Source organism: Vicugna pacos, chromosome 27, assembly GCF_048564905.1.
Source record: "Vicugna pacos chromosome 27, VicPac4, whole genome shotgun sequence".
In the NCBI taxonomy this organism is placed as follows: domain Eukaryota; kingdom Metazoa; phylum Chordata; class Mammalia; order Artiodactyla; family Camelidae; genus Vicugna; species Vicugna pacos.
Genome location: NC_133013.1, coordinates 24,867,366 through 24,883,975, shown reverse-complemented (window position 1 = coordinate 24,883,975; position 16,610 = coordinate 24,867,366). Strand labels below are relative to the sequence as shown.

The following is a 16,610-nucleotide window of genomic DNA, read 5'->3' as shown; positions in this document are numbered from 1 at the left end:
GCAAGTATTCATCTCGTGTTGTTTCTGAAGGTCTGAGGTCTGAGAGGGCACAGCTGTGAGCACAAGTGCACATGGTGTGTGTGTGTGTGTGTGTGTGTGTGTGTGTGTGTGTGTGTAAGAGGGTCAGAAGCTTCTGGACATTCCCGAGCACTTGTATACAGGTTGGCTCCTATCGTCAGTGCCTGGGAGGAACTGGCTCCTTAAAGGAAGGAATGGTGAGTTATTTTGCAAGGTGGGAAGCAAACCCCTTAGGCCTCGGGTGCATGTGTATCTGAAATCTGCAAGGGATTGACCTCAATCGGGGCCCCACATTTAGAATGGGTCCCGAGGTTGGTGCGCCGGTGAAAGACCCCCCCCCAGGTCCTGGCAGGGCGGCTGGCACGCCGCCTGGCCCGCTGGCCAGCCCTGGCTTAGAGGAGCCGGAGCAGTGCCAGCCGGTGCCAGCGCACTGGGGGCAGGGCAGGCCAAGCTGTGCGGACAGAGAGGGTGTCGTCAGGCCTCCAGGGGAAACCCGAGCCGAGGCCAGATCCTGCCTGGCGGGTCTGTCCCTATGTCTCAGCTTACGCTCCCAGGGAAACTGGTTGCCCTGGATGGAGACTGGCCCCAGATATCAGGGCCCTGAGGATGCAGCCTGGAGCTCCCGGGAGAGGCAGGGCAGAGTGCGGAGTGCGGTGTGAAGACGCCCTTGGCAGGGCCCCTGGGTGAGGCTGGCCTGGGGGTGCTGGAGAGGCCAGGCTTGTGAAAAGAAGCTGGGGCCAGGACTGCAAGCTCTGGGTAGAGCGAGACCTCTGCAGGGCCCCCACCTCCGGGCTCCAGACCCCCTCCGTGAGGGGGAGGCGCTCAGTGTGGCAACAGGAATCGGCTGGGCCTTGGAGGTCTAGTCCACGGCCGTCTTGCTGTGCATGGCTCTGGACGACCCTCTTCTCTCTGACTCTCAGTCCCTTTAGGTCCTCTGGGGGCCCGTTCAGCAGTGATCTATCAGGATTCCAGGTCTCCTCCCAGACCTTCTGAGAGCAGGGAGGCTCTAGGAGGCCAGATGCTGACACATGAAGGGCATTGTCGGGACTGGTCCAGAGGCAGGACCGCAGGGAGGAAGGAATCTCCTCTCTTGCCCTAGTTCCCGGTTCAGATGTTACCGATGTCGAGGCACAGGGAACAGGTGATGCAGGTCAGCTGCCAAAGGCTGGCTGGGGCTCTCCACTCCCAATCCAGCTGTCCCCAGCCCCCCACCCCCAGATCTCACGACGGCTCTCACACTGCTTTTTTTCTAAGGACTTCAACCTACTCCCAAGGCCTGGGGTATCCCCTGGGACCCAGAATCTGTCTCCTCTGCCCTTGGCCCTGGGAGACCCTCCAAAGGCAAAGGGCCAGAGGGTGGTGTCTCCTTAGCAACTCACCGAGGGTCCTCTGAAGATGCTGTGTCTCAAACCCATCTCTGACCAAAGATGGGTTCTTGGGCCAAGTACAGGGGCAGCTGGCTTTTCGGAACTCTTGCTGCTTGTTCTGCCTTTGAGGAGCAACCTTGGTCCTCGTTGAAGGTTAGAGACCGGCAGAAATCTTCCTTGTGAAAATCTCCAGGGAGTTGAGGGGAGGCACTTATGGTGGTCTCCTGCCTCCCCATCAGTGCTATGTCCCAGCCTTGGGACCCCCCATGTCTCTCTTTCTCCTTACCTTTGCTAAGAGGTGGATGGAGAGGCACAGGGATGTGGAGGCCAAAACTCAGGCTAAGAAATCTGTGGCTGGGACTTTGACATCCCTCAGTTTCATTTTTTCCCCCCCTTTAAGCTCTTTGGAGAGAGCCTAGCCTATCTCTACTAAAGCAAAGGGTTTTGGTCCCATCCCACAAAGATTGGCCCACTTGCCCACACAGGTTGGGGCAGAGGAGATCTGAAAGGCTGCAGGAGGTAGAAATTCAGGCCCCATCTACCCTGGTGGCCTGCATCCGGGGAGTGAAGGCTGGTGTGGACGAGGGCCCCATGTGTGGTCAAACAAACAACACGCAGCTGTCCAGAACCTCTGAAGCACCGTTTATCCAGACCCCATGGGGTGAGTGCCCCTAGGTACCCACCCCCCCAGCCCTGCAGCAGCCCTTGGCCTGAGACCCTGCATGCTCCCCAGCCCAGTCCACTAGAGGGCCACAGACCCACGCTTGTTTAGCCGTCAGCCCATCAAGGTGGGGCCAAGGGAGCAAGCTGGCCTCAGCCCCCCTGCATCCCACACCTCAGGTCTCCATCGGTCTGGGCTAGTTCAGCACCGTGTTAAATAGCTCCCTTGCAGTCCCCTTAAATAGATGCATCCCACAGCGACCCACCCGCCTTGCACCTTGGATATATTATTCTACTGGCTTATGCCTTCCCAAGAGTGGAGGGGATCTCTCCTCCTGCCCTCTGCTCCAGGGAATACCATCTCCCAAAAACCCAGGGGGAAAGTTTTCCTCTCAACCCTGGAGCAGAGATGAGGGGAGGCCTGGCTTGGAATGGAAGAGCCAAGAACTCCCGTCTGTCCGTCCCTTCCCTTTCTTCTCCTTGCCCTCTTAGCAGCCTGGGTCAGATGTGACTTACCCAAGGTCACAGACCCAGGACCCAGCGTCCTGATCATCTATGAGGTGGCTCTGGTTTTGACAGCTCAAGCCAGCTCCAGGGCAGGGGACTGACCCCCAGCCTGCCTCCACCCTCGGCCCCTTGCAGTTTCCCCAGCTCGGAGTGAGCTCCGGAGATTTCAGCTCTTGACTCCACTCGGTCCTGGACCCCTGGAACTTCCTCTCAGCGTCCCCCATCCCTGATGTCCCCAGGGCTCTCTGGCTCTGGGGATACTCAGACAGCACCAGGGTGTGGGGACAATGGGGCTGGGGGCTGAGCAAGCCTGTCCCTGGCTCGATCAGCATCTGGGCCAGGCCAGGCCTCACACCCAGTACTGGCCGTTCTTGAGGGCAGGGTTGGATGTCCGGCAGAACTGTAGCAGCTCTGGATCAGGCTGGGCCCCCGGAGGGGCTGCCTGGCCGGGCACGGCTGTGAGCGGGATGGCCTGGCCTGGGTCCACTTTGCGAAAGGTCTCGGTGTCACCGGCCAGGCCGTTGCGAGGCTTGGCCGTCAGTACCTGGACGTCGTGTTTGCCTGTCTTGTTGCGTTTGCGGAGGTAGAAGAGCAGAGGCAAGATGAGCGCCAGGAGCAGGAGGACCAGGCACACGGGGATGATGACGCTGAACATGTTAGCTTCGAGGAAGCCCAGGAAGCCGCCCCGGGCAGTGGTGGGCGCAGGGCTGGAGGCCACCGGGTCTGGCTGGCCTGTGGAGGTGCTGCCCTCTGGCTGTCCTGCCTCTGTCCAAGCTGCCTCGGGCAGACTGAGCAGGGCCACTCTGTAGGGCCGGGCCGCGCTGTAAGGCTCAGTGGCAAAGTCCAGTGAGGCCACGGCAGGAGGGACACCCCTTGCCCGCAGCTCCAGAGTGAGCCTGTCGCCTGCAGGGCCGGGCGACACACCCTCTGGCCTGCCCACCTCCAGCCCCAGCCTCCCATCCTCAAGGTCCTGCTGGGTGAACTGCTCCACTAGCTGGCCTCCCCAGGGCTCTGTCCTGGCCCGGGGCACGCGGACCAAGCGACCGTGCTGGGGTCCCGCCAGAAGCCGGAAACGCGGCACACTGCCTGTGCGGTTGGCCAGCTCCCCTGCATCTAAGACGGTGGGGTCCAGGCGCAAGGTGGCACCCTGGGGCCATGGCCCACCCGTCCACATGTGCAGCAGAGCCCTCACGGTGATGTTCACTGTGGCGGATGTGTTGGCACCCCTGGCCAGTGCCAGAATGCTGAATTGGTCATGAGAGGAGGAGAAGTTGGTGAAAGCAAAGACCACTTCGCCCTGGTCCACCTGGAGCTGGCTGAAGGCTGTGGCGGGCTGCCCGCCCACCAGGAGATGCCCGTACTGGGGCCCCTGGATGAGGTGGTAGGCTGCATCTGGCTCTTCCCGATCAGAAACCACTTGGAGCTGCTGCCGGCTCAGGGAGGAGCGCCCTAGGGCTTGGGGCACCTCTAAGGGTGCCCGCAGCTGCACCTCGATGGCCGAGGGCAAGACGTCCACGGCCAGGGACACGGGCAGGGGCGGGCTGGCCCCATCAGACACGCTCAGCTGGAAGAAGCCTGCCACACTGCTGCCGTTGGCCACGAAGGCCAGCCGCCCTGCGTCCACGTCGGCCTGAGTGAAGCGGGTCCCAGGACCCAGGCTGGCCCCCGCCAGGCTCAGGAAGCCGTTGTGGGGTGCCCGCTGCACCTCGTACTCGATCTCCCCGGGAGCCGAGTCTGGGTCCACCACGCTCAACTGGGCCCGGGAGATGGGGCTGCGGGAGCCCCGGGTGAGCCGGAGCGGGACGGAGGCCTGTGGCTGAGGTGGCCGCTCATTCACGTCCCGCACCGTGATGGTGAAGGCCGCTGAGGTTTGGGGTCCCGCCACTGAGGCCCCTGCTGGTCCCTGGAGGTGGGCACGGAAGCGAAAGCCATCCTGCTGGGTGCCCCCGCCGCCGTGGGCGTACACCAGCTGCCCTGCGGCCAGCTCGGACTGCAGGAAGTGGGGCCGCCCGGTGTGCAGAGGCTCCTCGGACACCAATAGCTGGCCCCGCGTGGGGAACTGCGTGATCTGGAAGAGCACGTCGTGCTCTGCACGCTGGGGCGACGGAACGCTGGCCAGGAGGTTGGAGGCATCCAGGGCAGCTGTGGTGATCTCAGCCCGCTGGCCTTCAGAGACCCAGAGACCTGGGGGTGGGACACAGGCTATGAAGGCCTCCTCCACTGGGGGAGAGCCTCAGACCTGGGTCCCCAAGGCAAGGCTGTGCCTCCCCACTCAGACAAATGCCGCAGGTCAGGGCTCAGGGACCCAGGAGGCCAGGATTGTGATCTCTTGACCTCAAAGCCTCCCCACCTGCCCACCCGCAGTGTAAGTTACCAGGTCCTGGATGCTGACATGAGCAGCTGACCGTGGCCCTGTGTCCCCTCCTCTCTGGGCCTCTCCCAGTGTCTCCCCCAACTTTGCCAGCCCATCATGGTGTTCACCTTTGTTCTTCCAGAGGCGGCTGGGGCGCTGGGGACAGGCAGCCTCGAAAGACACAGACACATCCAGGGTGGCGGCCAGGTCGGGCGCAGGGGGTGAGGACAGCCGGAGCTCCAGGGTGTCGTGGGCCTCCCAGAAGGGCTCAGGGGGCATCTCGTGCTCATACAGAACATTCCCAGCATAGATCTGTGGGGAGACCCCACTGCTAGCACGAGAGGCAGGTCCTGCCTGTGGTGCCCAGGAGCCCCCTCCCAGGCTGGCACTCTCCCTGACCAGCCCTCAGTGCCCAGCCTCCCGAGAGGCTCTCCCCACTGGGCCTCGCTCCATGTCTGATGCCCGGGCTCTTCCTCACCAACTCAGTGGGTCACCATAAACAGCCACGTGGCAGTGAAGAGCCAGGCTCTGCAGCCTGTGTCAAAGCCCAGCTCTGCCACCTCGGGCAAATCACTCACTCCTCTGAGCCCCTGGGGAAGGCAGCGCTCGTCGGGGCTTCTCTCGACAGCAGGTCTCTCCTTTTTTGTGCGAAAACCCTGCCCTCTTCCCCGCTGAAGACGCCGCTTCGAACGTCTCCTGTCTTTCTCCCATGGCGTCAATCTCCCCACCGATGGGACACTTCGCACAACTACGCTATCCTTCCCCCTGGGAGAGAGAGCTTCTCTTGACCTCACTTTTCCCACCAACATTTGCTCCCACCTCCTCCTTTTTTTTTTCCTTGCTCTTCTTTGTAGCAAAACTCTGAAACCAGTCTGTACTCTCCCCTAGGCTGTCCTGAGCGCATGCCCCCCAGGCACCCGCTCCTGCTGTCACAAGGGCATAACGGCCTCCGGGTTGCTGGACCCAGGGGTCCTCAGGCCTCCTCTCACTCACGTGCTCAGCGGCACCAGACACAACTGCGCCCACCCACTGGCTGCAGGAGGCTCTGCTCTCTCGGTTTTCCTCCAGCCTCACTGGTTGCTTTTGGCCAGTCCCTCCCCTTCCCCCCAGTGTCTGCAGCTTGGCCTTGAGATTCTGTCTACAGGCACTGCCCACGTGCTCTGGGGGGGGGGGTCTGACGTCCTCAAATGCAAGCCGGGAGACAACCCCCTTATTTGTATCTCCAGCCCAGGCTGCGCACTCCTGAACTCCAGGCATATATCCGCCTGCTCCCTGGCAGCTCTGTGGGGCTGTCTGAGGGACATCTCAAACTCAGCAGGTCCTAGACGGACCCCTGCCCTGCCCTGCCGCCTCCAGGCTTCCCACTGCAGATGGCACAGCTCTGGCTTTCCGGTGGCTCAGGCCCCAAACCTTGAGTCCCCCCGACTCCTCTCCTCCTCACACACAATTGTTCCCGCCTGGATTATTGCCAGAGCCTCCTAACTGTGCCCTGGCTTTGGCCCCTGCTCCATATCCCTCTACAGTTTCTTGTAACACTGAAGTCAGAGTGAGTCTTTAAAAATGTAAGTCAGGTCATGTCACTCTTGCTCAGACCTTGCCACTATTTGACCTCAGAGACCCCGTGTGACCCCGTTACCCATGACCTCACCTCCTCCCACTCCTCCCATGGCAAGTCCACGCCAGCCACACCCGCCGTCCTCCAGGGCCTCTGTGTTAAACACCGAGGGATATTCTTCACTCCCACCAAGAAACCCGTTCCCTCCCCCTTCGAATCCCAGTGTGTCCTCTTGGCTTATCTTTTGTTTTCCCCTTTCAGGAGACACAGGGAACTATTTTCCTTCTCTCAGAAAAACAGGACTTGCGCAAGAGTGAGATGGAAACTGACTGGGGTCACACTGTGCAGGAGAGTCTAGGAGCACCAGGGCGGTGGGGAACTGGGGAGCCCTGCCCAGTCAGAGGGCAAGCAGGGCCCAGTCAGAAGGGTCGCTGCTCAGCTGATGGTCCTGAGAGGGAACACAGGCAGTTTAAGAAACTGGAAATCAGCGTGTGTGTGTGTGTGTGTGTGTGTGTGTGTGTGTGTGTGTAAATGCATGTGCAGGCCAGATAAAACACATCTGTGGGCCAGATGTGGCCCGCAAGGGCTGCGAGCTGTAACCTCTGGTCCAGGCTGATGGGTGGGCAGGAAGGAAATGGAGAACCCTGGGAGTGGGGGTGGGGGCATCTGGTTGGGGATGAGCTAAGTCACAGGTGAGGTGTGGAGGGCTCCCGGAGCTCTGGGGACCAGCAGTGCCCTTGGGTGAAAGAAAACTTGGACTCACAGTCTGAAGGCATAGTACTGGTTTCACTCAGCTATGGGCTCTGAATAAAGTCACTTGACCTCTGCTAGTCTCAGTTTCCTTATCTGTAAAATGGGGGCAGCTGACCCCTGCCCCACCTAGCTCAGTATAGTGGGACAGTGGCTGCTGTCAGACACTACCCAGTCCTGCCCTGCTCTCTTTGCCAAGGGGGGAGGATGTGCCTGCCACGCAGCCTCCTCCCAACTTCCCTGGGTGGCATTGCCAGCCTGGCCCCCTGGTGGCCATTTAGTCTAGCCCTTCAGATTGCTGGTGTGAGGAAGCACTGCAGGGTGGGGGAGGGGTGTGGCAGCCTTGTCCTGATCCCTCCCCATTCCTGGGCATCCAATGACAAAGGCTCCCAGGGATTCAGGGTGCACAGCTGTTGCAGCCACCAGCCTGCAGAAGATTTCATTGCGGGAGGGCAGAAAGAGGGCCATAGCAGAAGGCAGGAGAGCAGAGAACCCAGGCCTGGGGTTGCTGATGTGAGAGACCTGAGAACTCTTCCCACCCTCGTTAAAGTTACTTCCTTCCCTGCCTGCAAGCCCCGCCCTGCTCTGCCTTCGGGGAGAACCAAGGCTGCCCTGGTACACTGGGTACCTCCCACACTTAGAAGGGACCATAATTTAAGTGATGGCTGCTGGCCCCACTGACAGAGGCTCTGTGATTCCAGCAGCCTAGCAGTCTGCCTATTCTCATGGCTGAAAGTTTTAGTTTTCACTGGTGGCCTCTGGTGTGCTCTAGGACAGCTGTGTCCTGAAGCTGCCGTGATGGATGGATGGATGCATGGCAGCTTCACTCCCAGCTTGTCCTACTCAGTTGCTTCTGTCCACTTATCTGCTTTCAGGGCCCACTCTGCTCCTTGCTGGCTCTTGACCTGAGCCCCAGCCTCACACCTTTGTCCACAAGCCCAACAGCCGCCTTCATCCCAAACTCCATTCCCCCGAACCAAGCAATGCCCCTCACCAGCCACTGAGGTGTCTCATGTCCCCCACGCAGGAGAACTTTCCCAGTCCCTAGGGTCCAACTGCAGCTCCTGGAAGCCAAGCCCCAGACCCCGATCCTGCTGTGGGCCCATACAGCCCTGACGGCTGGCATCCTTCCTCCCCCAGGAACACAAAACCCCATTTGCCCTACCAGCCTGGTGGCTCCTGGAGGTGGGGCACGCAGGGCCTGGACCACGGGGGATCCAGGGAGTGTCTGCTGCCAATGATCCTGAAGTTGTACCCGTGTCCATGTGTGTGTCCAGGGGCAGAGCAGGCCACATAAGGCTGGGTGGAGTCTAAGTGGTGGCTGTAGAGATGGGTCCTTACCTCTGCCTGAGTGAAGTTCACCAGGGCCTCCCCGGCGCTGCCCCGCTGGGTGTGGAACAGCCGGCCAAGCTGGGGGCCCCGAACCACATGGTAGAGCAGGTGGTGGGGGTCGGTGCCTGCACTGGAACTGGCTCTCAGGCTCTGGCTGCTGAGTGGCTGGGTGGAACCTACGAGAGGCAAGAGGGGACTGTCAGCCTCTGACCAGGAGCCAGGGCACGGCCTGTGACCGCTGGAGAGGCAGCATGACCCTGGTGTGCCACCCATGCTTGGCACACTAACCTGGGCAGATGGTCAGCGTCCGGCTGCCCTCCAGCGAGAGGAGCAGCTGCTTCTGGGCCGTCACCCGGAAGAAGTGTCCAGGGGAAGTGTGCTCGCCATCAGACAGGCTGAAGCGGAAGCCTCCGTCCAGGACTCCTAGGACAGGGGTGGATGTGGGTCTCGCTGGCCCATGCTGGCGCCATCCGCAGGGCATCCCCACCTCTCAGCACCCACCTCTGTGTGAGAACAGCACGAGCCCACTGTCTAGCTGGGCCTGGGTGAAGCTGTAGACCTTGGTGCCCGGCGCCGTCCGCAGCACTACCTGTCCGTTGCTGGGCTGCTCGAGGGTGTAGACCAGGTCCTCGGGTCCTGAGTCGCTGTCTGTGGCCCTAATGGCCTCCGCAGGGATGGGCACAGTGGCCCCCTCCCACATCTGGGGATACAAGCCTGTGAGGGTTCTGCCCCCATCAAGCTCACCCACCTCGTTCCTCCCAGGCACCGGGGCCCGTGCCACTCTGGGCTCCTCTGCACAAAGGGTCCTCCTCCACCCCATTCACTTTCCCCTGTTAGCCCAGGGCCCTCACACCCAGGCTCCCTACTCTCCACCTGCCCTAATCTCGCTTGTCCCTGAAGGCTAGCTCAGGCACCCCTACCCCAGGTAGCCCCCCGCTCTCACCCCTCAGAGACCCCCAACCCTGGCTCACAGCACTGTTTAAATGTGGCTCACTGGGAGGGCAGGGGTCTCCCTTCTGACCCTCCACGGTTAGTCTGCGCAGGGGCTGGCACACTGCGGGAATGGTGGTTTTTGTTTTCCGAGAGACTTAGAAATGGTGAGGGAAGGGGCGGGGGGCTTGGCAAGCTGGAGGGGCTGATGCTTAGCGGCAAGGCGGCTCTGTGACGGGAGCCCAGGTGTTTCCAGTGTCGTCACGAGCCCTTGCCTACTGCACTCACAAGCAGAGGGGTAAAGGCTTCCTGGGTGTCGGCAGCCCCTCCCCATGCTCAGAGTGAAGGGGAGCCCCCTCAAGCCTCCCACCTGCCGGCAGGGCAGGATCCTGTTCCCACGGTCCTGTTACATGTTCAGCTGGGTCAGCAGTTTATAAGCAATATTGGGGAGGGGCTCCCATAACTGGAAAACAGCCCTCTGGTATTCCCTCCCCTCGCCCAGGGCTGAGCTCAGCCAGAGCTCTGGAAGAAGGGCCACAAAGTAGAGACAACGAACGGGCTTTAGCGCAGGGCTCCTGGCACAAACGTGGTGGACAGCACCACCTGGTGGCTGAGCTGCCACACAGCACCATCTGACTGTGGTCCTAGGGCAGCCCATAGCCTGCACCTGACCCTCTGCCGGCCTCTCCACCACAGCGCTTCTTCCCACAGGCACATCCTATACCTCCAAAGATTTCCAGTGCCCCATGTCGCAGCGAGTCAGCCCTCTTTTGAAGCCTTCCATGGCTCCTGCTGACCTGGAGTCCACACCCTAGGAATCAGCATTCTAGGCCCCACTCCTTTGCTGTCCTGCTGTATGGCTTTGGTCAAGTCACGTCCTCTCCGTCCCACCAGTAACTACTTTTGTGACCCTGGAGAAGTTCTACCATGTGTTTGGGCCTCAACTTCCACCTCTGCTGGATGGGGAGCCAGGCTGCGCCCTCTGCTTCCTGGGGGCGAAAGTTGGGGGCAGTTGAAGTTCACCCCTAAGGGCTTGAAAGAACTTTCTTCAGGAGTTCTGGTCACATGTCACAGAAAAAGCTTCCTGCTGAGGTTGAGTCCAGGGAACAGCAGGGCCAAGCATGTCCATTCACAAGGCTGTTTACTGCACTTGGAAGTGTCCAATGATAAAGCCTCACACCTGTGTTCCATTTTCACTGCAATAACTCTTGCCTCTTCCCAACAACCTAGTGAGGCATGTGGCGGTGTCCCCACGTACAGAGGTGGAAACTGAGGCTCAGAGAGGGGGAGCTGTATGCGAGACCTCTCTCTGGGAGAGGAGGTAGGAGATGGTCCTAGAATGCTCTTACCTGCAGGCCTGTGTTTGTGGTAAGGACAGGAGGTTGGTCGTTGACAGGCAGGATGGTGACGGAGAAGGTCACGGGATAGCTCTGGCGGTCCATCTCTGAGGCGTTGGCTACTAGAACGAAGCTGTCTGCCAGCGTCTCGCTCCCGTCGTGCACATAGTGGATCAACTGCTGTTCCACCTGCGGGCAGAACCAGGGCTGGAGGTCAGATGCACAGTGGGTGTCAGGCCCAGCACCCACCATGCCCTGCCTTTGGGTGCGGGAGGAGATTGACTCCTTCAGAGCTTCAGTTTCTGCAGGTGGAAATGAGGACAATTATTTCTCCCAGAGTGAAGGAATGAAGGAGGGGAGGAGCTGGGGACAATAAATACTCTCTGCCAGTGAGGAAGGATGAGATAAGGTACATAAAGCAGAGGTGCTCTGTAAATGTGGGCCGCCTGCCTCCTCTGTATGTCTCGCTAGACTCTGCCCCTAAAGCTGCGCTGCACCTGGGCCTCCCTGACAGCCGTACCTCTCTCCAGGAGAAGGTGCTGAGGGTCCTGTCTTGAGGTCCTTCTTCTCTCCGCAGGGTCCCGTGCCGGGGTGGCTCCAGCACTAGCAGGTTGAGGCCTGGCAGTGTGGGGAAGTAGGGCCCGGTGATGCGGAGCAGTGGAGGGGCCAGGGTGCGGGTGCCGCCCTCAGGGACGCTGAAGTTCTCTGCCTTCAGTGGGATGGTGGTGGGCAGCACCTCCAGCTCCATGCGGATGCCCTCAAGGGGAGCACCCAGGCCCGAGGACACATCCAGGGAGAAGGCATCACTCCAGGCCTCAGGGCGGGAGTGCAGGTACAGGACCCTGCCTGCATCCACTGCCTCCTGGGAGAAGCTGTGCACGGGGTCCAGGCTCGGCGGCTTGGCAGCCGTGGCGCCGTGGGACAGCATCACCAGGTAGCCAGCGCTTGGTGGGGTCTTCACTGAGAACACAATGTCTGCTGGTGGCACTGCCTCTTGGGCTGCCTGGTTAACAGAGAGGTCACAGAGGGAGGCCACTGAGGACTCTGAGAGATGTGCACAATCACACATCCTCAGATTCAGTAACATGGACATATAATCTTACCACACGCAGATGTGTGGACAGAGACACACACATATGTCCCATGCGTATGTACAATGTACACACACACACACACTCTGCCCCTGCCCTGCTATCGCTACCCTTTGCCACCAGAGGGCACCACACCCTCCTCTGCAACACAGACTCTAATACATTTCGGGTCCTTTGCAGCTTGCAGACCGTAGTCCAGTCCAAGGGCCTGGAGGGAGGATGCTCCCTCATCTGATGGTCCCAGCAGAAGAGGCTACACACCATCCCCAAACTCACATTCCTGATTCTGTCCCTCTGCCTGGAATACTGTCCCCCTGTTTCCTGCTGTTAAACCCCAGACTCTACAAAGCCTGGTTCAAATGCTGCCTTTTTCAGTGGCAGACTTCCTGATACCAGACATGTATGGTCACCGTCTGCCCACAAGTCCAGACAGCCAGCACCACAAGAGGTTCAGAAATTGAGAGTCTAGGAGAATAAGGCCCAGAGAGGGCAAGTGGCTGGCGTGAGGTCACGCAGCAAGGCAGTGGGCCTGCTGGATGGGCCGTGGTTGCTCTGTGAGGTTCCTGGGTGGTCAGTAGTTCTCTCCAGACCCTGAGGCCTGGTCTGAAGTCTGGGAAAAAGCTGAGGACACAGGAGCTGTGGAGGCAGCCAAGCCTGTTTCCAAGGCTTATAGTCCGCAAAGTCTGTACCCATGAAAACTCTCCAGAGAACTTACTGTTATTACAATGCAGATTCTCAGGCTCCATATCAGAGATCCTGTAGTCTGAGTGGGGCCCAGGAATCGGCATGGTTGGCCACAGCATGTACACATGTGCACATGACACGTAGAGGCACACACAAATCACAGGCAGCCGTATGAACAATAAATTCCACAGAAAACCTCAGGCACACAACAGGTACATGTACAGGCGTGCACCCAAGGCACATACACACACCTGCTCAGGAGCCACAGGCACATCCCAAAGCATACAAACGCACCCAGCATGAAGGCCGCATGGCAGGGCCTCCTGTACATGGCCCGTACCCCTGCTCATGCCCCCAGCCTTTTACCTCCAGCTGGTCTCTTCTGATCTCAGCTGCTTCCCCCTGGAAGACATAGATCTTCTTGTGCTGGACCAGGTGCAGTGGGGCCAGTGGCCCCTCGAGGGCAATGGTCACCTGGAGGGTGGCATCCGTGTGCACAGGCCCTGCCTCCACAGAGAAGGCCAGGGTATCACGGGGGCTGAGGCTGCCGTTGTGGCTGTAGAGAATGGCCCCATCCAGCAGGTCCTGCTGGGAGAAGGCTGTGGCTGGCTGGCCGGCCCGGAGCAGCTGCCCCCAGCGTGGGCCGGCAGTGACACGGTAGTGAACCTCATCCCCACTGCGGATATCTAGGTTGGTGTCCAGGTGGAGCACAGCTGTGTCGATGGTGCCCTGGCCGCCTTGAGGGACCACGAGGCTGGAGCCATTGGCCACATGGAGGTAGGGCTCCGAGGCCTGCACTTCGAGCAGCGCGGTGGCCTGGTGCTGCCCGTCAGACACCTGCAGCTGGATCCAGCCACGGTCGGCCCCCGAGTGCACGAACAAGACTCGCCTCTTCCTGAGGTCCTCCTGGGTGAAGCGATAGATGGGCCTCGTGGGCTCATCCACAGCCACGATACTGCCGAAGAGGAGGTCCTTGCGGGTCAGTACCAGCTGAGCGTCAGCAAAGCCGGAGTCGGCGTCGCTGAAGGCCACGTCGTCTGTAGTCAGCAGCCGCTGCCCACCCCGGGCCACGTGGAAGACGCGGCTGACGGTCTGCACAGGGGCGCGGTTGTTCACGGGTTGGATGGCCACGCGGAAGACTCCACGTACCTCCTCCCCGGCCAGGCCCCCGCTGCCCTCGCCCTGGCGGGCAGCCACAAACGGGATGTCATCTTCTGTGGTCTCGGAGCCGTCGTGCTGGTAGACCAGCCGGCCATGCAGCAGGTCCTCGTTGGTGAAGGATGTCACCATGGTGGTCTTGTCCTGCGCCCCACGCCATGCCAACCTGCCATGGCGGGGCCGCTCCATGACCTCATAGAGGTAGCTGGCACTGTTGAGACTCTTGACGAAGAGGTGGTCAGCAGAGAGGACGCCCTCGCCGCCCTCGGGCACCGACAGGAGGACGTTGGTGAGGACAGGGGCGTCGGGATCACCGCTGATGTGGATGGGGAAGGTGTAGAGCGGGGAGAAGTGTGGCGGGGCCGTGACCCGGAATCGGAAGACGTCCTCCACTGCCTCTGAGGCTCGCGCTGTGGCCCCGTAGGTCACTCGGCCGGCCTGCAGGTCATCCTGGGTGAAGCCCTGACCGTCTGACAGTCGTGTGCCCTGGAGCCGAAGATTACCCTTCCTGGGGGCCTGCACTAGCTCATAGTGGAAGGTGGTGGGGTTTGGGCCCGCATCCTCCATGGCAGCTTCCAGGTGGGCTGTGGTGAGGGCCTCCTGCCGGGTGTTCTGGGTGTGCAGAGGCTCCAGCCGCAGCAGCCACACTGTGGCTCTCTGGACAGTCACTGGGAAGGACAGGTTGCTCAGGGTCTCCTGGCCCACCTGCACCTCCAGGGCTACATTCTCCACGGTGTCCTCGGCACGGTGCTGCGGGTCGGTGCTCAGGTACCTCACGCGGCCCTGCTCCACGTCCCGTTGATGGAACGCCTGTGTGGCCCGCCACTCGGCACCCTCCGCCCCACCTGCCCCCTGTTTCTGCAGCTCCCCAAATTGCAGGGCCCCAGTGACTCGGAACAGCACGCTCACATCCTGCCCCACGGCATTCGTCTCCACTGACAGGTTGGCGGGCAGCACAGGTGCGGTGGAGCCCTGGGCCAGGTGCAGGCCTGTGTTGTGGCGGACCTGAATGGCTGGCCGGATGGCCACCACCTTCAGCGTGGCAGGGGGGCTGGCTTGGAGCCCATCGCTGACCCGGAACGTCAGGTCCTGGGCGGGCCCACTACGGTGGATGTAGACTAGGTTGCCTGCCTCCAGCTCCCGGCAGGAGAACTCGGTGGCTGGCTCCCCAGGCTGGTCTCGGCGCTCCACGGGGAGGCTGGTGGGGACACCAAGGAGCTGGAAGGTGAGGCCCTCGCAGGCAGAGTCTGGATCGTAGGCGTGGAAGACCTCGGGCCCCAGAGGCTTCTGAGTGTGTTCCAAGATCACCATGAGGCTGCCGTGTGGGAAGATGACGCGGGGTGGGTCGTTGACAGGGTTTATCTGAATGGGCAGGATGTAAGTCTGGCCCCTCCGAAGGCAGGAGGGCATGGGCCCCCGAGCTGTCACTGACACCTCCAGCACTAGCTGGTCGGAGGTGTCCTCGGAGCCATCGTGGACGAAGCGGGCCTTGCGGTTCACCACGTCCAGGAGGGTGAACATTTTCCGCGCTTGGGCACCCGGGATGTCCAGCTCCAGCTCGCCATGCCGGGCGCCGCGGGTCACGCTGAACAATACTTGGGATTTGCGCAGCTCGGCCTCGCTCAGGTCCAGTGTGGGCTGCATATGCCGCCACTCCAGCCAGGCCGTGCCGCCCTCGGCCACCACCAGAGGGCTGATGGTCAGCAGTTGAGTGAAATTGGCAAAGACAGGGGGCAGCCCCGGCTCAGGCACGCAGGGCTCAGGCAGCTGCATGGCCGGCCAAGCCTCAGGGGCTAGGGTGGAGAGAGCTTCGTATGGGCCATAGGCGTCCTCCTCATACTCGTCCTCCTCAAGACGGCAGCCGGCCGCCATGTTGCGAGTCAGCAAGGCTTCCCGGAGCCCCAGCCTCTGGCCATTGACGCTGAGATCCTCCAAGCAGCCCAGCAGGGAGATGTTGACAGCCAGGCCTAGGCGGTGTTCCTGGAGATGGCGAGAGGCCTCTGCATCCAGCCCTCCGAGGAGGAGACTGCCACGTGGCTCCAGGTGGCTGAGGACCCCACGGTTGGAAGTGCGTGTTGGGTACTGGTCCACGGAGATTTCCAGCCGGTGAGCATCCATGTGGACACTGACCTCGTGGGGCTGCCCATCAGCCACAGGCACACTGTTGTGGAGCAGTATCGTGCCCTGGCCCTTCTCCACCACAGCCCGCAGGTGGCCGTCAAATATGTCCACGTAGATGAAGTCCCCGTGCCGGCCCCCTGCCTGGAAGGCCAGGGGAGCCTGCTGGCTCCGTGTGGTGAGTGTAAACTCCAGGGTGCCTTCATCCTGAGTGCCCCAGGCCGGGAAGGCAGCCAGCGACTGGGGCCCAGAGAAGCCCAGGGCCACATCGTCACCAGCAGAAAATTCCTCAGCACAGCCCTCGGGCACGTCCGGGGTCAGTGGCCGGAGAAGGCTGCGACCATTGAGGACGGCTGTGTAGAGGCAACCCCGGAGGGGTCGGCTGGCACCCCCCAGGTAGGGCAGGCCAAGGCTCCCAGTGCCCCCAAGGGAGAGTCCATAGGGGACCTCCAGGCTGGCTCCCTGGACAGGGGCTGAGGCGTTCAGGAGCCCGTCGACTGACAGCAAAGCCCAGCTGTCTGACACAGTCAGCCCCACGGTGTGGGGGACGGAGTCGCTCAGCAGTGTCTCTGCCGGGGTCTGCAGCCTCACCTCCTCCTTGCCCAGGATCAGTCTGACCTGAGGAGAGACGGGGGTGTGGGGGATGGGGGAAGCGCACTGAATCCATCACTTGTGTGGTAAAAGCATAGGTGCCCCTGCACGTGGGGTCCCCAGAGCAGACGGCCAAGGGCAAGGGCTTCTTGTGCCACC

The 16,610-nt window shown here is 61.2% G+C and overlaps 1 protein-coding gene across 1 annotated transcript in view; it reads right to left on the bottom strand.

Moving 5' to 3' along the window:
• Positions 1-1,783: 1,783 nt before the first annotated feature.
• Positions 1,784-16,610, bottom strand: part of CSPG4 (chondroitin sulfate proteoglycan 4) — a 35,217-nt gene continuing 20,390 nt past the window's right edge. The window contains exons 3-10 of the mRNA XM_015243207.3: positions 12,951-16,478; positions 11,330-11,812; positions 10,822-10,998; positions 9,044-9,242; positions 8,831-8,965; positions 8,552-8,718; positions 5,034-5,217; positions 1,784-4,736 (exon numbers count right to left, since the gene is read on the bottom strand). Of these exons, the coding sequence (XP_015098693.2) occupies positions 2,902-4,736; positions 5,034-5,217; positions 8,552-8,718; positions 8,831-8,965; positions 9,044-9,242; positions 10,822-10,998; positions 11,330-11,812; positions 12,951-16,478 (6,708 nt within the window). The 3' untranslated portion in view covers positions 1,784-2,901. The remainder of the gene's footprint in view (positions 4,737-5,033; positions 5,218-8,551; positions 8,719-8,830; positions 8,966-9,043; positions 9,243-10,821; positions 10,999-11,329; positions 11,813-12,950; positions 16,479-16,610) is intronic.